The sequence below is a fragment of the Carcharhinus amblyrhynchos genome, chromosome 22, assembly GCF_965287045.1.
Source record: "Carcharhinus amblyrhynchos chromosome 22, sCarAmb.v2.hapA, whole genome shotgun sequence".
Taxonomy (NCBI): Eukaryota; Metazoa; Chordata; class Chondrichthyes; order Carcharhiniformes; family Carcharhinidae; genus Carcharhinus; species Carcharhinus amblyrhynchos.
The window spans coordinates 39,484,659-39,505,820 of record NC_137345.1 but is presented as its reverse complement, the minus strand read 5'-3'; the positions used below and the strand labels follow the sequence as shown (position 1 = coordinate 39,505,820).

The 21,162-nt window shown below is 41.1% G+C and overlaps 1 protein-coding gene across 1 annotated transcript in view; it reads right to left on the bottom strand.

Annotated features, from left to right (window-relative positions):
- LOC145357079 (AT-rich interactive domain-containing protein 2-like) overlaps window positions 1-21,162 on the bottom strand; it is a 209,627-nt gene that overhangs the window by 77,879 nt on the left and 110,586 nt on the right. Inside the window, exons 4-6 of the mRNA XM_080210173.1 lie at window positions 10,204-10,337; window positions 8,733-8,951; window positions 1,078-1,145 (exon numbers count right to left, since the gene is read on the bottom strand). Coding sequence (XP_080066299.1) covers window positions 1,078-1,145; window positions 8,733-8,951; window positions 10,204-10,337 — 421 coding nt within the window. The remainder of the gene's footprint in view (window positions 1-1,077; window positions 1,146-8,732; window positions 8,952-10,203; window positions 10,338-21,162) is intronic.

The following is a 21,162-nucleotide window of genomic DNA, read 5'->3' as shown; positions in this document are numbered from 1 at the left end:
AATGGTTAAGAAGGCAAATGGTACATTATTTATTAACCAAAGCAGAGAGTTTAAGATCAGGGAGGTTATGCTGGAAATATAGAAAATGTTGGTTAGACCACAGCCCGAGTATAGTGTTTAGTTCTGGAATCCACATTATAGGACGGATGTGATAGCATTGATCGGATGTAAAGGAGATTTATCACGATGTTGCCTGGGCTGGACTGCTTTAGTTATGAAGAGAAATTGGACAGATTGGGATTGTTTTCCTTGGAGCAGAGGAGACAGTGGAGGGGGCGGCATGATTGAGGTATATAAAATTTGTGGAGGGATCTTAGGCTTAAGGTAAGGGGCAAGAGGTTTAAAGGAATATGAAGAAAAGCTTTTTTACCCAAAGGGTGTTGGAAGTCTGGCACTCGTTGTTTGCAAGGGTGGTGGGGACAGAGACCCTCAGAACATCGAAGTATTTCGATCTGCATTTGCAATGTCAAGGCATACAAGGCTATGGACCAAGTGATGGAAAATGACATCAGAATAGTTAGGTGGATTGTCTTTGATTGATACCGATTCAATGGACTGAATTTTTTATGCTGTATACCTCTATGACTCTAATGTCCAATGATCCATTTAAAGAAGTATATGCATCAACATGTCAACTATATCAGGTCTGGTTACTATTTTCCTTACAGTTTATTAACATGACATTAACTTGTCATGGCCCACACGAAGAATGATCATATGAATACAGTATTTATGGAATTATTCTTCCACAAAAATCAGCATCTTTCAGACAGGAGGAATATTTTTCCCCCAATGGTTTTACGTCCAAAGTCAAAATATAGAGGTTTACTATCACTTAAAGGGTAGGTTTGTTTGCACATATGGTCTAAATAATGCACAGTTAGCGACATTTACTACTCCAAGGTCTCCTTTAACAATGAATGATTGGTTAACTAAACAGTAGAAAAACCAATTTTAAAATAGATCTATTTTTGCACTACGGTATAATTGACATATAGGCCAGTACATACTCTGGATGACTGAACTTTAAGTAGCTAAAATACAGGTGTGCTCTGATCTGCTAGATTGCATAGTCACCTTTATGAAGTCCCTTCCAGATTTAACTTTCCATTCTGTTTCATATACATTCAAGTAGGTCCCTGGACCTAAAACAAAGAAAGAACACATTACTCAATCTGAACAGCATAAACATGAAACAAATTTCAAATTTCGCATACTCAGCAGTGTGAAAAATCAAACATGCTATAGAGTATCACTCATTTGACATATATCCCACGTAAACGTAGCCCTAAAATCTTACCTATAAAACCATAAAACAGTTTTGTTCCAAAAAGCACTACACAGGGGAAACAATGGTAAAAGATCACATGAACAAAAGGAAGTTGGGTCAAGAGCAAGCAGCGGCAGGGAGGGGGAACAGAGAGAGGACAGCAGAGGAGAGGGTTGTGGGGAGATAGGGGGAAAGAGGAGCGGACTCGGAGGAGAGTGGGGGAAGATGTGGAGGCGGGAGTGTGCAGTAAATGGGAGGAGACAGACAGAGAATTAGAGAGGCACAAGAAGAGGAGGTGTGGAGAGTCTAGACAGATCAGGCAAAAAGAAAAAGAGAGCAAGGGGGTTCCTGATTAAACTGCATTTATTTCAATGCAAGAGGCCTGACGGGCAAGGCAGATTAACTCAGGGCATGGGTGAGTTCGTGGGTCTGGGATATTATAGGAATAACTGAAACATGGCTAAGGGGCTGGCAGCTCAATGTTCTAGGGTACAGATGCTTTCGGAAAGCAGGTAAGAGAGGAGGGGGAGTTACAGCTTTGATTAGGGAAAACATCACAACTGTACTGAGGGGGGATATATCCGAAGCTTCAGCCACTGAGTCTACATGGGTAGAACTGAGAAATAAGAAGGGGAAATTATTTTGATAGGGTTGTACCATAGGCCCGTAAATAGTCGGCGGGAAATTAAGCAAATATGTAAGGAGATTACAGATAGCTCCAAGAAAAATAGAGTGGTAATAGTCGGAGATTTGAACTTTTGCAACATAGACTGGGGCAGCCATAGCATTAGAGGGTTGAACGGAGAGAAATTTGTTGAAAGTATTCAGGAGGTATTTCTCATTCAGAATGTAGATGGCCCGACTGGAGAGGGGGCAAAACTTGACCTCCTCTTAGGAAATAAGGAAGGGCAGGTGACAGAAGTGTTAGTGAGGGATTACTTTTGGGACCAGTGACCATAATTCTACTAATTTTAAGACAGCTATGGAGAGTGATAGGTCTGGCCCAAAAGTTAAAACTGTAGATTGGGACAAGGCCAATTTCAATGGTATCAGGCAGGAACTTTCAAAAGTTAACTGGGGGAGACTGTGGGAAGGCAAAGGCTCGTCTGGTAAGTGGCAGGCTTTCAAAAGTGTGTTAACCAGGGTTCAGGCTAAGCACATTCCTCTTAGAGTGAAGGGCAAGGCTGGCAGAAGTAGGGAATCCTGGATGACTTGGGATATTGAGGCCCTGGTTAAGAAGAAGAAAGAGGCACATGACATGCAGAGGCAGCTGGGTTCAAGTGAATCCCTTAAAAAGTATAGGGGAGTGTAGGAGTAAAGTTAAGAGAGAAATCAGGAGGGCAAAAAGGGGACACGAGATTGTTTTGGCAGATAAGGCAAAGAAGAATCCAAACAGCTTCTACAAATAATAAAGGGCAAAAGAGTAACAAGGGAGAGAGTAGGGCCTCTTAAGGATCAAAAGGTCATCTATGTGTGGATCCACAAGGAATGGGTGAGATCCTAAATGAATATTTTTCATCCGTATTCACTGTTGAGAAAAGCATGGATGTTAGGGAACTTAAATAGCGATGTCTTGAGGAATGTACATATCACAGAAAGGGGTGCTGGAAGTGCATCAAGATAGTTAAATCCCCGGGACCTGAAGAAGTATATCCTAGCACATTGTGGGAGGCTAGGGAGGAAATTGTAGGTTCCCTAACCAAGATATTTGAATCATCGATAATCATGGGTGAGGTGCCTGAAGGTTGGAGAGTGGCAGTTGTGCCTTTTTTTTAAAAAAAGGGCTGCAAGGAAAAGCCTGAGTACTACAGGCCAGTGAGCCTCACATCTGTGATGGGCAAGTTGTTGGAAGGCATTTTGAGAGACAGGACCTACAGGCATTTCGAGGCAAGGACTGATTAGGGACAGTCAGCATGGCTTTGAGAGTGGAAAATCACGTCTCACAAATTTGACTGAGTTTTTTTGAAGAGATAACCAAAGTAGATAGATGAGGGCAGTGCAGCTGATTTTAACAAGGCACTGCATGGCAGGTCATTGCATAAGATTAAATCTCACGGGATCCAGAGTGAGGTATCTAAATGGATACAAGATTGGCTTCTTGACAGAAGCCAGAGGGTGGTTGTAGAGGGTTGTTTTTCAAACTGGACGCCTGTGACCAGAGGTGTGCCTCAGCGATCAGTGCTGGGTCCACTGTTACTTGTCATTTATATTAATGATCTGGATAAGAATATAGGAGGCATGGTTAGTAAGTTTGCAGATGGTACCAAGATTGATGGCATAGTGGACAGTGAAGACAGTTACTTCCGATTGCAACAGGATTTTGATCAATTGTGCCAGTGGGCTAAAGAATGACAGATGGAGTTTAATTTAGATAAATGCGAGGTGATGCATTTTGGTAGACTGAACCAGGGCAGGACTTACACGGATAATGGTAGGGTATTGGGGAGAGTTACAGAACAAAGAGATCTAGGGGTACGGGTTCATAGCTCCTTGAAAGTGGAGTCACAGATGGACAGAGTGGTGAAGAAGGCATTCATCATGCTTAGTTTCATTGGTCAGCACATTGACTATGGGAGTTGGGGCGTCTTGTTGAAGTTGTACAGGACATTGGTAAGGCCACACTTGGAATACTGTGTACAGTTCTGGTCACCCTATTATAGAAAAGATTAAACTGGAAAGAGTGCAGAAAAGATTTATTATAATGCTACCAGGATTTGATGATTTGAGCTGTAAGAACAGGCTGGATAGACTGGGACTTCTTCCTCTGGAGCATAGAAGGCTGAGGGGTGATTTTATCAAGGTCTATAAAATAATGAGGGGCACAGAGCAGCTTGATAGTCAATATCTTTTCCCAAAGGTAGGGGACTCTAAAACTAAGTTTAAGGAGAGAAGGGAGAGACACAAAAGTGTCCAAAGAGGCAATTTTTTCATACAGAGGGAAGTGAGTGTCTGGAACAAGTGGCCAGAGGTAGTAGTAGTAGAGGTGGGTACAGTTTTGTTTTTCAAAAAGCATTTGGATTGTTACATGGGTAAGATGGGTAGAGAGGAATATGGGCCAAATGCAGGCAATTGGGATTAGTTTAGGGGTTTAAAAGAAGGGCAGCATTGATAAGTTGGGCCGAAGGGCCTGTTTTCATGCTGTAAACCACTGTGACTCCATGACGGAAGGGAAAAGGAACCAGGATGAGAATCGTGAGGAGAACTGAATGGTAAGGGGAAGAGAAAGAATGCAGGGAAGTGGAGGAAGAAAGAGAAAGAAGGGGCAAAGATGGGGTGGGAAGGAGAACAGGGAGTCAAGGGCAGGAATGAAAGAGGAGGAGGAAAATGATAGAGGGAGAAAGAGTTTGGAAGTCTTGCTAGTCAAAGAATCAGCTGAAATGCCCACATGATCCAACGGTTGCCAACAGAGGGCTGCATGTGGCACAGTGGTTAGCACTGCTAACCTGGGTTCTGGTTTCAATTCCCAACTTGGATCACTGTCAGTGTGGAGTTTGCACATTCTCTCCTCCCACCGTCCAAAGATGCACAGGTTAAGTGCATTGGCCATGCTAAATTGCCCCTTACTGTTCTGAGATGCATGGGTTAGAGGAATTAGTGGGGTAAATGTGGCATTATGGGATAGGGCCTAAGTGGGATTGTTATCGGTGGAGACTCGATGGGCCAATGACCTCCTTCTGCACAGTTTCCAAGTCCATATGAAGATGGATATTTAGCAAAACACAAGAGGAATAAACTTTATCAAGGTTCTCTGGAGGAAAAACAAATCAAATCTAAACAGCGTCAGCTAAAGATGTGTTGGAGCGACAGCAAGTTTGCTGTTTCAAATACAAGAGATTTTTAAAATGTAAATCTGCAAGCAAAACAACTTTGTCATCTCTTCATATCCATTTTAAAATTACCAAATTACTGAGTGTTAAACAATGTAGAGATTTGGTGGGTAAATGGAGTCAGGGTGCAATTCAACCGTGATCTAACTGAATAGTGGGGCAGGTTCATATTAAATAAAACATACTGCACAGAAAACAGATAGAACATAGAACATTACAGCGCAGAACAGGCCCTTCGGCCCACGATGTTGCGCCGACCAGTTAAAAAGCAATGACCCTCTAACCTAAACCAAACCCTTTCCATCCATAAACTTATCCACGGATCTCTTAAACGCCCCCAAACTAGGTGCATTTACAACTGCAGCTGGCAGGGCATTCCAATCCCTCACCACCCTCTGGGTAAAGAACTGACCCCTGACATCCGTCCTATAACTACCACCCCTTAATTTAAAGCTATGCCCCCCTCGTGCTAGCTTTCTCCATCCGAGGAAAAAGGCTATCACTGTCCACCCTATCTAAACCTCTAATCATCTTGTATGTTTCAATAAAGTCCCCTCTTAGCTGCCTTCTTTCTAACGAAAACAACCTCAAATCCCTCAGTCTCTCCTCATAGGACCTCCCCTCCATACCAGGCAACATCCTGGTAAACCTCCTCTGCACCCTCTCCAAAGCCTCCACATCCTTCCTATAATGTGGGGACCAGAACTGCACACAATACTCCAAGTGCAGCCGCACCAGAGTCTTGTACAGTTGCAACATGACGTATGAATTTATCTTGCTTTTCTTTCAGCATCGTACCCATCTTTCGTTTTCATTTTGCCTTGCATGTTATTTTGTACATTGCAACTCCAAATGTTTATCAGCCAGGCACAAGGTCCAAATGTGCATGTGCATTCAGCTCGTACTGGGTGTGCTGGTACAAGGAACAAGTTCACATGCTGGTGCTGGTGTAATCAGGAAGACAAATGACATGTTGGTTTTTATTGCAAGGATTCGAGTACAAGGATAAATAAGTCCTGTTACAGTTGCACAGGTCTATGGGAGACTACATCTGGTGTACTGTACTGTATACAGTTTTGGCCCCCACATTTAAAAAAGATATACTTGCATTGGAGATAGTACTGTGAAGGTTCACTAAATTGGTCACTGGGATGAGGGATTTGTCCTATGATGAAGCGTTGATTAAATTGAGTTTATATCTGCTGGAATTTAGAAGAACGAGGGGTGATCTACAAAATATCGAAAGGGCTTGATTGGGTGGATGTTGAGCGATTGTTCCATTGGTTGGGGAATCTAAAACATGGTGGGGGGGGCGGTAATCATTTATGACTTGAGAATGAGAAGAAATTTCTTCACTCAAAGGGTTATGAATCTTTGGAATTCTTGGCCCCAGAGAGTTGTAGACGCTCCACTGTTGAATGTGTTTAAGAGTGGGATAGACAGAATTCTCTCTAAGGGAATTAAAGGATATGGACAGAAAAATGGAGTTGAAGCCCTGGATCAGCCATGATTGTATTGAATGGTGGAATAGAGTCAATGGGCCCTATGGTCTACTCTTACTTCTACTACTTATGCTCTTAGACCCTATCCAAATTCTCTCTGGAAGAAAACAACTTTATAGTATTCTCCACAGCTTCATGATGCTCCAGAGTGCTTTACAGCCAGCCAAGTATTTTTCTGACGTGAACTCACTGTTGTTTGTAGGAAATGCAGCAGCCAATTTGTGCACAGCATGCGTTCAAGAACTCTATGACAATGGCCAGAATCTGTTTTTGTGATACTGACTGAAGGATAAATATTGATAAGACAGTGGAGATAAACTCCCACAGCTCTTGTGCGAAATAGAGTTATGCAATTCTTTATGTCAATTCTAAGGAAGCAGATGGGTCTTTGCTTCAGTTCACCCACAAATATTGTTGCACAAAAAGTTTAGATTTTTTTTGTGGTTACTTCAGCTTTATGCCATATGACATCTCTTGAACTCTGTTCTTTTAGGTTACTTATTTGTTCTTTTATCTCATTCCTTACTGTCATCTCCTGATTCTGCAGGTTTCTGCACTTTTTGGTAATTCTCTCCTCCATGCTGTTGTTTTAATGTACTATTTACAACTTTCATTATCCATTCCACTTGGGTCTTGGCTCCAGCCCAACGCAGGTGCAGCCTGTCCCAATGGCACAGCTCCCACCCCAGTGCCAGTATCCCACAAAATGTAGCATCACCTTCAAATATGTGTTGACTTTTCTAATCTTTTTGTCCCTATGCCAAATTGGGTTATAATCCTTACACTATTACCTGCATGCTTCTGTTTTTCAATGCAGTTTCTAACTCTTTATATTCCCTTAGCTCAGCTTCTTTGTCAATCTTAATCCAGCTGTTTCAAGATATATCTTACCCTGGCAACACAGACCACACACCAATTAGGACTTGATCCTGAGAATGCTACAGTTCCTTTGATTATAGAATTCCCTGTAACAGCAACCTTCCTACCCTGCATGTCCTCCCCTTAGGCAGCCTTCTGCTCCATGGTGCCTTGGCTGCCCTTCTCACAGTCATTCCGAATATCTTAGCAGGTATCAAACATTACTCTCTCTAAGCTGCATGGTCGCAGATCCCACACAGGCGATGCAAACGTGTCCGGTTTCAGTTACAATGCATGGGTGGCCATGCAAAACAATCCAAAGGACCTGTAATGAATTGACTATACACAGCAAAAATAATTAGCTGGTATGTTAGTGTCCAGTACTTTTAACTTGTTGGACAGGAGCAATCTCTGCTGGACTTCTTTCACATTCCCCTTCCTCTGCTGACTGACAATCACATTCTCCCCTTTTTGTGGCTTTGTTTTCCTGTCATGTTACTGTATTCTGGAGTAAATTATCCAGTAGTTTCTTCTCTTATCTAATTTGTCAGAGCGTCTATGTCAGACAACCATTTTAATGACCGAACTGGAACACCTCAAGTAAGAGCCATTTTTTTCGATGGAGCCGTCTGGATTAATTGTCCACACATTGCCTTCACTGTCATGTGTTCATTAATTAATTTGTTATTCATCTATATTTTACTTCTTGAACTAATTAGTTGTTTGAGATCTACTAAATAGGTGGATTTAACTTGATGTTAAATGAATTCGATTACTGTGATTAATTATTTAGTTATTAATTAGTTACTAACGTTTTTAAATGCAATTAGAAGTTACTAGTTCAACATGCTACTCTTTGATTTACATTTATTTACACCATCAAACACTAACTAATTCAAGCTTAACATTAACCAATAAAGAAACTGAACGCGCAATGGGCCATCTAGATACTTAACTACATACTTAATTTGCTCAGATTCAGCCACTCTGCTCTGTCTGTAGATTATTACACCATTGTTTTTATTTCCTCTGGTGTGATTATTTAATTCCTGTTGGCTTTTGGCTTAATTACTTAGCACACTCTTACTTAACAAACTGCATCAAATTGCTATTCTTACCGAATTTCTGTTGCCACTCTCCTTAACAAGCCATCCTATTTATCAAATTCTCTGTGCAAACAGCTTTGAAAGATTTACTTTTGTTTCTATGCCTACTTTTGAAATTTTCATCTCATAATTCATATTCTTATTTATGGGTTTAAAAAAAGTTGCTTACTGTCATCAAAAATCCCAGCATGTGCAAGCAGCAGTGTAACAACCTTCGGGTCTTTTTCCATTTGCAGTAATTGCTTGTTCCCGTGTGACATAAGTGTACAAACGTTGATTGCAAAGTCCACTTCATTTGGAAGTCCCGAAAGTAAAGACAGCACCACTTTATTATAGTCGCTGATTGTGGTAAATTCTGTAAAAAGCCCATAACCTCGACGTACACTTTCTGAAAGAAGAAAAATATTTAGTTTCTTTTGCCCTTAAATAATAATGAACTCAGGTTTGAAAACGAAAAGTAAAATCATACAATTCACACTATCAATACATCAAAGCTCTAATGGTAAGCACATAGGATTAGAGAGCCATTGGCAGTGTGGTTACAACACTGGTTGCAGACAGAAAGCAGTGTGTAATAATGAACAATTGTTATTCAGACTGGAACAAACTGTGGTGTTCCCCAGCTGTCAGTTTTGGGACCACTGCTCTTATTGATAATATATACTAATAACCTGAACTTGTGCGTACAGGTTTTGAGTTCACTATTTGCAGATGCCACAAAAGCTCAGAAATACAGTAAACAAGAGGATAGCAACAAACTTCAGGAGGACATAGGTTGGTAAAATGGGGACAGACATGGAACATGCAATTTAGTTACGAAGTGCAGTGAGGCATTTTGGGAGGAAGATTGAATGGATGTAATAGAAATTTAATGGGATAATCCTGAAGGTATTTCAAGAACAGAAAAACTTGGGGTCATCATACACAATTTTTTGAAGGTGGACGAAAAAGGTTAGAAGAGTATTAAGTAAAATGCAGGATCCCAGAGGGATAGAGTATGTACCCTTTGTAAATTGTTGGTTAGGCACCGACTGCGCTATTGTGTTCAACTGTGGGCAATACACTTTAGGAAGGATGGAGTAGGGGCAGGCTTTAATAGAGGCTGAATGGTCACCTTCTCTGCTATATTATTCAAATCACTGTGAAAGGCCCTGCTGACAATGCTTTAGAAAGCTTCTTTTAAAGAGCTTTTCAATCGCCAGTCTCCAGTGCATTAGTCTTGCTTAGTTGCCAGCTAAGATAAATTGATGGTCCAGAAGATAATTTTTTATTATCAAACAGAATCACCCCACCTGTCACTGCTCTTGTGAAGGCTAGCAGACAGCTGTTCCAGTAGTATGTTTTGTTAATGACACTATTACATATACCCACAAATATTCCCTGTAGTACTGTTGTGATGCAATTATATTGCATGTGTACACTGGCCAAAGCACAGATATGCTGCCCTATGGTGGGATCTGAGAAGTGGCTACCACAACTAAACACTGGAGTTTGCTGTGTCTCCCAAAAATCAAGTTTTTTTTTAACAAAAGCACTAGTGAAACCTGACATAATTCCTGCTGAGATTCAACATCAATCCACCAAGATAAACTATGTAAATAATTACTACACTTTTAAAGCTTCCACTTGTTGGCACTTACCTGGAATAATGTGCTGATGCCGATTATAAAATAAATGAACCCCAGAGACTACACCTTGTGGTCGAGAGTTGGTTGGTGTAAGTACTTCGTCATCTTCACCAAAATGGTGCAGCTTTTCATAACTCTCCAGGTACCTGCACAAAGCATACGATACTGAACTAAACATATTCTTTCTTTAGGGTCAATGTTGTGGACAAAAAAAATTCAATCAGGAAAGCATTTATTATAATTCAGATTCTACACTATTTTAAAGCTCAAATATTCCATTATCAATAGGTAAATTATATGTTATGGGACAATAACATGCGTGTTAAATGAGACTTCTTAAATTTGAGAAAAAAATAATATTGAAGCTTGCAGATATCAAATTAAACGCATAGTAATCTGTGAAGAATGTAGGAACTTGCAGGAATGCATAAAAGAGCAGAAAGGGAGTGGGAAATTGTGTGCCAGGACGCACTTCAATGCAGATAGCATGAAGTAGCACATTTAGAGAAATAGAGAATGGGATTTTAGGGGCATTGAACGCAAAACTAGGGAACCTATTTCAATTTGTTTAGTTGAGGATTAGTAAGCTACCTTAAGTTTATAGATATTAAGAAAGGCTTCAACACTCATCTTCCCCCATCCCTACAAAACTAGAAGAAAAAAAATCTAAAATTAGGGTCCAAAATAGTGAAACAGGTTTGAGAACACAAATAGTGTGATATTGCTTTAGCTACTGGAAACAGAGCATCAACTGAGGGAACTTGGACATTCTCACCCCACACACGGTTATTAGATATGGAAATGCTTTACCACAAGTCATTAATGAAGCAAATGCTATATAAAAGGAAATGGATTCAATAAATATAAAGGAGGAATATACAAGAATACAGAGCAAGTCCATGGAGGCAATGGTAATATGGAGAGACAGTGGTGGTGATGGTAATGTTATTGGACTGGAAGTTCAGAGGCCCTGGCTAAGCTCTTGGGCCAAAGAATCCATGGCAGCTAGTGAAATTTAAATTTAATTAACTAACAAATCTGGAATGAAAGCTAGTCTCAGTAGTGGTGACTATGAAATTATCAATTGACATTAAAAACCCATCTGGTTCATTACTGCCTACATGTTGACTCCAAACCCATGGTAATGTGGTTGACTCTAACTGCCCTCTGAAAAATCCTAGTAAGATACTAAGTCCTACAAACTGCTCAAGACTTAGGGATGGACACAAACACAGGACTTATTAGTGAGGTCCACGCCCCATGATGTCATAAGTAGTCTAGGCATGACGAGAAAATGGTTAATTACTCGTCCTGTATTTTCTATATTTTATATCAAAACATATGCAGTGATGAGCTGAACGAACTCCTTTCGAGATATGCTGATTTAACAAAAACTGACTGTTCAAAGTAAGCATGGGATATTCACAATTTATTAGGTACTGTACTGGACTTAAAACAGACCATGACATCCTACAGTGAAATCTGGCATTAATCCTTCCCCTTAAGATAGGCTGCTGGTAGTCACATTGAAGACTTATGGGAAATGATTTATGTAAGCTGCCAAATGACTCCAGCAGGGGTAAAACTATACCCTATGAATCTATTAAATTATTTATTAAAAGTGAACTTTGATAAAAAAGATAAGGTTTAATAGTTCACTATATTAGTTTCTAATTTATTTTCAATGCAGCTGAGAGTATCATTAGTAAATAGATGTGTTGCAACTAGAATTGATTTATATTGAACATTTTTTGATTATGAACTTTCATAGCAAAGGTAGTAATTAGGGTGGATTGTCATCTGCAAAAAAAAACAAAATATTGACTGGAAATTTTATAATACCTGGTACAAAACTTCAAATATAACTCATTGAAAGAACTGACAGTCAGCACATCTGGCTATGCTCACAAAAAAGTTTTGTTCTTCACTTCAGTGATCATCTCTACATTTCTTACAGCGGTGTAAGTCTTCTCCATGCAATTCACTGACCATTAATATATACAAAGCACAAGGACAGACTTCCAAGAGGCTCCTTCAAGAATCCCCTTGATGAACCAAGTGGCCTGGGAGGCACAATTCCTAATATGAGGGGGGAAAATTTCCTTTCCACCTTTCTTCTATTTAAGCTGATCAACTGGATGCACATCACTGCACAGTACCCTTATGGACGAAGGAAAGACCAGGTCTCTTTTACAAATGGAAGATGTGCAGAACGGCAAGACAGACAGAAGCAGATATCTAGGTGTCAACAATGACTTAGTATATTAAAAAAATGTAAATAATTCAAAACATTTTACACTTCGAGTATCTTATGCTTTCCTCATTGTTACAATTTTTAATTTTTTTTTGAATAAGACATTATACTAGGGCCTCAGTTACAGCATACTGAAGTACAAGAATAAAACTGGACAGAGCACCTGCCACTGGATTCCAACAGGCATATCCAAGCCAATCTGTACTTCAAAGTCTTTCTAACTGATATTTGGAAATGTATACCAAAAATTAGAAAGCTATTTAGACTAGTCAGACATGGTCACTCTCAGAATCACATCTTTCATCTAACATCTCCCATTGACACCCTTGGGTATATGCTTTCCCACTAGCATGGCAGACTTAGCAGAAATGAAACCAAAAGAATAGGCCAGGGAGTCCTGAACATCAACTCTAAACCCCAAGACCTCTCATCCATTGAGGACAGCCAGGGCAAATAAGGTGATCTGGATAGGGTCTATCACCAAAAGTGGGTCAGTAGCACCATTAGTGATTGAGCTGGCCAAGACCTGAAGAACACAGCTCACAGTGGGCAAAAACAACATAAAGGGAAAACCTACTTGACCTCATCTTCAGAAATGCATCTGTTCATGACAGTATTGATAGAAGGGAGTACCATGCAGTTTGTGTGGAGATAATTGCACTGTTTTCACATCGAGGGTGTCCTCCATCATGATTTGCAGCAGTTACCTACTGGGACTGAACTCCTCTGGTCTCATGTGGGTCAATGGGCACAAAGGCGCCATTACTGGCCAGGGTCCATTGCAATCACTTTCTCTCCAGCCCCAGTGGTGTTCCTCCTCTCTTAAAGGTCTTCTTTGATCGACTTCATCATCTTCTTTATCTGGTGGTGTCCATTCTACAGTCACTTTGTAGAGCGCATATCTGGGGAGTTAAATACTTGGAACCAGCCTCCCTGTCACATTGCCTCGCAGGCACACATGACCAGTCCTCTTTGATGATTCTACCTCTCCACGTGATGCCGAGGATCTTACTCAGGCAGCGCTGGTAAAAGATGTTTGACTACGCATTTTGACACATTTGTTGTTTGTTACCATGTTCCATTGATAAATTGCAATTGGCATCACCATAGAATTGCAGCTTCACAGTCTGTTAATCGTGTTGGCTGCCCAGGCTTTGTCAAACCACTGGAAGCCAAATGCTGTTTTGTCAGTTCTTGTGTAGGTATTGATCTCTGCGTCTTTGGAAATGTTGCTTCCTAGGTAGGCAAAGTGGTTAATCTCCTTGATATTCTGCTGTCTGATAGTGATGGGAGAACCTTGTTGCTTTGCAACTGTAATTGCCTGGGCCTTCTCACAGTTTATGCAGAGACTAACCTTGGCATTGTTGCTCTCAAGACTGGTAGTCTTAGAGCATGAGAAATTCTTCAGGCAGCAAGGAAATATAGTTTGCAAAATCCAGGTCCATCAATCGCTGGTATTGCCGTGGGATGCTAAAATCTGCAATCACCAATCGCCTTCCCCACGTTGAAATAAATAACTAACAGGAAAGGAGTGTGGATAACTAAATGAAGTGAAACTCAAAAGAAAGTCTGATATTTGACACACCCAACCTTCAATACCAAAACCATCCCCAGAATTGGCACTTGGAATATTTGAACACTCTTGCAACATAGGAAGATTCTCAGGTTCGGTGAGAAATGAGGATCCACTGACTGGACATTTTGTGCATCAGTGAGATCTGGTGGATAGGCCAAAGACAATTCAATGGTCAATCCTGTACCACCACATACACAGTCGGTCTCATACTCAACAGATGCTCAGCAAAAGCACTAGTTGGGTGGAAGCCGGTATCCGTTGCATCATCTCTGTCAGATTCCACACAACGCATCCCAAAGTCACTGTCATGCATATTTATGTATCAGAGGCAGACATGCAGGAGGAGGAAGATAAATTCTACCATCAGGGTGAAGGGCACACTGGACAAGGTACCCAGCTATTTTATCAAGCTACTGATCGGTGAACTCAATGCTGAGCTTGATGACCATAAGACACAGGAGCAGAATTAGGCCATTCAGCCCATTCAGTCTGATCCGCCATTCAATCATGGCTGATATTTTTCTCATCCCCATTCTACTTTTCCCCATAACACCTGATCCCCTTATTAATCAAGAACCTATCTATCTATGTCTTAAAGACACTAATGACCTGGCCTCCACAGCCTTCTGCGGTAGAGTTCCACAGATTCACCACTCTAAAGAAATTCCGCCTCATCTCTGTTTTAAAGGATCATCCCTTCAGCCTGAGGTTGTGCCCTCTGGTTCTAGTTTTTCCTACTAGTGGAAACATCCTCTCCACGTCCAATCTATCCTGGCTTCACAGTATCCTGCAAGTTTCAGTAAAATCCCCCCCTCATCCTTCTAAACTCCAACGAGTACAGACCCAGAGGCTCAACCATTCCTTATACAACAGGTTCTTCATTCCAGGGATCATTCTTGTGAACGTCCTCTGGATCTTTTCCAAGGCCAGCAAATCTTTCCTTAGATATGGGGCCCAAAATTGCTCACAATACTCCAAACAGGGTCTGACCAGAGCCTTACACAGCCTCAGAAGTACATCCCTGCTCTTGTATTCTAACCCTCTCGACACAAATGCTAACATTGCCTTTCTAACTGTCGACTGAACCTGCATGTTAACCTTAAGAGAATCTTGAACAATGACTCCCAAGTCCCTTTGTGTTTCTGATTTCCTAAGCATTCTCCCATTTAGAAAATAGTCTATGCCTCCATTCCTCCTTTCAAAGTGCATAACCTCACACTTTTTCACATTGTATTCCATCTGCCACGTCTTTGCCCACTCTCTTAACCTGTACAAGCCCTTCTGCAGCCCCCTTGCTCCCTCAGTACTACCTGTCCTTATACATATCTTTGTATCATCTGCAAATTTAGCAACAGTGACTTCAGTTCTTTCCTCCAAATCATTAATGTATATTGTAAAAAGTTGTGACCCCAGCACTGACCCGAAGCACCGGCTGCCATACTGAGAAAGACCCCTTTATCCCGACTCTCCGCCTTTTGCCAGTCAGCCAATCCGCTATCCATGCCAGGATCTTACCCTTAACGCCAGGGGCTCTTAACTTCTTTAACAGTCTCCAATGCAGCACCTTGTCAAAAGCCTTCTGAAAATCTAAATAAATCACATCCACTGGTTCTCCTTTACCTAACTTCCTTGTCACCTCATCAAAGAGTTCCAAAAGATGTGTCAGACATGACCTGCCTTTGACAAAGCCGTGTTGACTCAGTCCTACTTTAACATGCACTTCCAAGTACTCTGCAATCTCATCTTTAATAATGGACTCTAAAATCTTGCCAATGGCCAAAGTCAGGCTAACCAACCTATAATTTCCCATCTGCTGCCTCCCTCCCTTCTTAAACAGCAGTGTTACATTAGCTACTTTCTAGTCCTCTGGTACCCTCCCTGCCTCCAATGATTCCTGAAAGATTACCACCAATGCCTCCATAATTTCCTCAGCTATCTCTTTGAACTCTGGGGTGTAGTCCTTCTGGTCCAGGTGATTTATCCACCTTTAGACCTTTCAGTTTCCCCAGAACCTTTTCCCGCGCCTCCTGACTCTCCTGAAGCTCTGGCATCCCACTGATGTCTTCCACCGTGAAGACTGATGCCAAGTAAACCATTGCTTTGTTTCCTATTATTACTTCTCCAGCCTCATTTTCCAGTGGTCCAATGGCTATTTTTGCCTCTCTCCTACCTTTTATATATTGAAAAAAACTCTTCCCATCTTCTTTTGTATTATTAACTAGCTCCCACACATGTTTCATCTTCTCCTCCCTTTTTTAGTTGTCACCTGCTCACATTTAAAGGCTTCCCACTAATCCATGCCACTTTGTATGCTTTTTCTTTTATGCTGTCCTTGACTTCTCTCGTCAGCCATGGATGCTTCATCCTCCCCATAACATGTTTCTTCCTCTTTGGGATGAATTTTTGTTGTGCCTTCTGAATAACTTCAAAAACTCCTGCCATTGCTGTTCCACTGTCTTCCCTGCTGGCTCCCTTTCAAATCAACTCTGGCCAGCTACTCCTTCATGTCTTTTGTAGTTACCTGTATTCATGGCAACCAGTGAGGATTGGAAAGTATCACCACGCCCAAATAGAAACAAGTGAGCACCTGCTGGCCTTGTGGATCAACAATGGGCTCAGCATTGAAAATACCTTCAAACACAAGGACATCTACAAAAACATATGGAGACTTCCACGTGGCAACACCCAGAACAAAACTGACTGTACATGCATCCCTACAAGATGTCATGACTTGTTGAGTTGCTGATATAAGATTGGAGCATCACCTTGTGTTAGATAAAACTGAAAGTAATAACAACCACAATATCACAATGGCCATTTGCAACTGAGAAAGAGTGTGGCATAACCACCCTGCCAAATGGGCTTGATTCAGAATAGATTTAGTAGATCAAAACTGAGCATCCCCTATGAGGCAATGTGGACCATCAGCAGCAGCAATATTGTATTCCAGCCCAAGCTGAATCCTCATGAGCCAGCAGGTGACTGCACAACGTTCAGCACCACTCGTGACTCCTCAGTCCAAATTCAGCAAGACCGAAACAATATCCAGACTTGGGCTGACAAGTGGCAAGTAACATTGCCATTACTTGTGTGGTGTGAATCTCCAACGGGAGAAGATCTAACCATCCTCCCTCACAAATAAGGCATAAAGTCAGGAGTGTAATGGAGTACTCTTTCACTTGCCCAGACAACTGTAGCTCCAGCAACACTTAAGAGGTCTGATACCATACATGACAAAACAGCGCGCTTGATTCCTACCCATTCCACAAACATTCAATCCCTCCACCACCAACAAAAAGCATACACCATTTACAAATGCACTGTAGGCACAAGTTCCTTAGGCAACACCTTCCAAACCCATAACCTTTACCACCTAGGAGAACAGCAGCAGATTCTCGGGAACACCATCACCTGGAGGTTCTCCTCCAAGTCACTCACTATCCTGACTTGGAAATATATCACCGTTCCTTCACTGTTGAGTCAAAATCCTGGAATTCCCTTTCTAACAGCACTGTGGGTGTACCTACATCTCAGGGACAACAGCAGTTCACGAAAACAGCTCACAACCATCTCTTCAAGGGCGACTAGAAACAAACAATAATTGCTGGTCCAGCCAACAACAGCCATATCCTGCAAACGAATAAAAAAAAATTCCTGATGCTTCTGTTATCATTGAGTCAAAGAATCAACCGTGGTTCAATGAGAACTGCAGGAGAGCATGCAAGAAGCAGAACAAAGCATACCTAAAAAAAGCCACCCTGGTAAAGTGCTTTGCATTGCCTGCGATTCCTTTCCCATTCAACGAAAATCTGTGGTTCTCTGACACTTGATGCACTCCACCAATACCAACTGCTTTTTCATTTGCTTTTTCTAGGCCTCTCAAAACGTTGTTCATCTCGTAACAGATTTCCTCTCAACCTTCTCTTCTCTAAGGAGAAGAGACTCAGCTTTTCCAACATATCCACATATCTGGCATCCTTGGAACCATTTTGTTTTAACATTGAAACAAAAAAAGAAGTGCAGATGTTTAAAAATTAGGGCATGGGATGTGGGCATTGCTCGCTGAAACGGCATTCATTTCCCATCCCCACCTGCCTTCAAGGAGGTAGTGGTGAGCCCACCTCTTGAACCATTGCAGTCCATGTGTTGTAAGTACACTGCAGTGCTGTTAGGAAGGCATCTTCAGCATTTTGATCTAGCAATAAGGATCTGTGATAAAGTTCCAAGTCAGGGTGGTGTGTTGGCTTGGAGAGGATGTTCCCATACCTGTTGTCTTTGTCCTAGGTGGTAGAAGTTGCAGGTATGAAAGCTGTTGTCGAAGGAGCCCAATTTATTTTTCAGCATAGTAGGTTATAACTTGGGACGCTTTACCACAAGTGTTCATTAAAGCAGCGACTACATTTAAAAGATTAAAAAGTATAAAAAGGATATTAAGAAATAGCAGAATGAAGAAATCAGGGGAGACAGATGAAGCTGAAAAACAGGCATGACAAGTCAAATGGGCCTGGCACTGTGCTGCAAATTCTTTTAATTTCCTTCAAATCACTTTGCTAAATTTTCAGTTTTCTCCGAAGAATTAATATTCACTTCACCAATCTATTATGTTGGATCTCAAAGTTGTTCAACTTTGAATGTTAGAACTTGAATTTTTCTGTTACTTGAAGTTACTTAATCTTCAGTTCCAATTTTTAAATAGCTAGTTATTTCAGTTTCAAATTTTAGAGTTTGGTTGTCTGTGTCCAATTGGAACTGTGATTCTTGCATCTGATTAGTTTCTAACAAACATCAGATGGATAATACCATGCATCAGCCTAGGCAGAAAAGCCCTAGACAATCACATGTACATGAAACTAAGCAATGGTGTCATAGAAAGTTGGAATCAAGTCATCACTTAGACCAGTTTAAAGCTGATGATTGTTGAGAGCACAGAAAAATTTCAATGAAGTATTAAAAATGGAATTTTGTAAAGAGAAGTGCTGAGCGTCAACTACTCAAGTACAAGTTGCAAACAGTGCCTGTTTCTTAGATCAAGGCTGTCAAATCAAATAGCCAGTCCCAACATTTCAACAATGAACACTCCACCTTAATGCACAGCACAACAAGAACCCACTCTACTTGTGGAATTAAAAAGTTAAAATCATTTGATAGGAGATATACAGCAAACCCAACTCCTCTGGCAGACAAATCAAGATCAAGGGGATGGAATCTTGAAATTAAAGCTAGGATTTCACATAAAGGTTTTTAGAAATCCCTCATCAAAAAGGTTGAGAGAGTAAAGGGATAACAGGAGCATTCAGGAATGAGAGAGATAGATTTTTGTTAGGCAACAGCATCAAGAATATTCCTGCTGGTGGGGAAGTCCAGAACTAGGGGGCCATAGTTTGAGGATAAGAGATAAATTTTTTAGGACTGAGCCGAGGAGAAATTCCTTCACCCAGAGAGTGGCAAATCTGTGGAATCCGCTACTAAGAACAAAGAAAATTACAGCCCAAGAGCAGGCCCTTCGGCCTCCAAGCCTGCACCGACTCAACTAAAATCCCCTAACCTACCAGAGACCATATCCCTCCATTCCTATCCTATTCATGTATTTATCAAGATGCCCCTTAAAAGTCACGATTGTATCCGCTTCCACTATCTCCCCCAGCAGCAAGTTCCGGGCACCCACCACCTTCTGTGTAAAAAAACTTGCCTCGGACATCTCCTTTAAACGTTGCCCCTTGTTTCTTAAATCTAGCAATTGATTCTTCCACCCTGGGAAAAAGCTACTGGCTATCCATTCTGTCCATGCCTTTCAGTCTTTTAGACGTCTATCAGGTCACCCCTCAACCTCCGTCTTTCCAAAGAGAACAAACCAAGTTTTTCCAACCTCTCCTCATAGCTACTGCCCCCCATACCACGCAACATCCTGGTAAAGCTTTTCTGTACTCTCTCCAAAGCCTCCACGTCCTTCTGGTAGTGTGGCAAGCCGAATTGAACGCTATATTCCAATTGCGGCCTAACTAAGGATCTATAAAGCTGCAACATGACTTGACAATTTTTAAATTTTAACGCCCTGGCTGAGGAAGGCATTGTGTGATTTCAAATAAGGAATTAGATATAGCTCATAGGGCTAACGGGACCAAACGATAAGGGAGGGAAAGGCAGGATCAGGGTATTGAATTTGATGCTCAGTCATGATCATAATGAATGGCAGAGAAGGCTCAAACGGCCTCCTCCTTCTATTTTCTATGTATGCTTCTATGTAACAGCAGCAAGACTGAGGCATCTCAAGACGATTTAAAATGAAAACTACACAAACATGAATAGAGTACTAAAAATATTGAACAGGATTGGCAGTATCTGTTTTCAGTTGGTGATCCTTAAGGTTCAGTTTCTCTCACTACAAATGTTGCCAGATCTATTGAGTATTCCCAGCATTTGCTATTTTTATTTCAGATTTTTAGCATCCACAATACTGCTATTGCAATAGCAAATGAAGAGCAATGGCCAATGCTACAGGATACAATATAGATTAGGTAATCAGAACTAAGTGTGTTTTTTCAAAAAAAACCACATTTTTCTTTAAGTTTTACCCTGCTTAGTTGATAAGGGAGAAAATATTTTGCAGCAATGCCTGCACTACATTGAAGTTTTGGATGAACACAGGTGCCAGGAACTCCAAATGGGCACAGGTGTACTTTTATCAGACTAGACAAGCAACTTCTTTCAGCTGATTTCCTATCAACTACCAAGCCCACAGTTAACTGTTTATATCATGCAGACAAAGAATGCTACCCTTAAAGTAAATGTAGCCTAGGGTACAATGATCTGTTTAGTACCAGGACCTTATTGCAACCACCCATTGTGGCGCATACATACCATTATAGAAAATACATTGCAATGTAGGTACATCAGGAGGACACCAGGAATGAGGGGGCATACTTGAAAAAAATTGGCTTTATTCACTGGAACAAATAGCTATGGAAATTTAATGGAAATCAATAAAATTATGAAGAAACTGTAAAAGTTTACTTCCACAGATCAATCAGCATAAATTCCAAAATCAGAAGGAAGCAGTAACACAAAGGTTTCCGAGAATATGAGGTCCTCTAACCACTAAACCTAAACAACGACAATAATTAAAACTACTTTGATATTGACC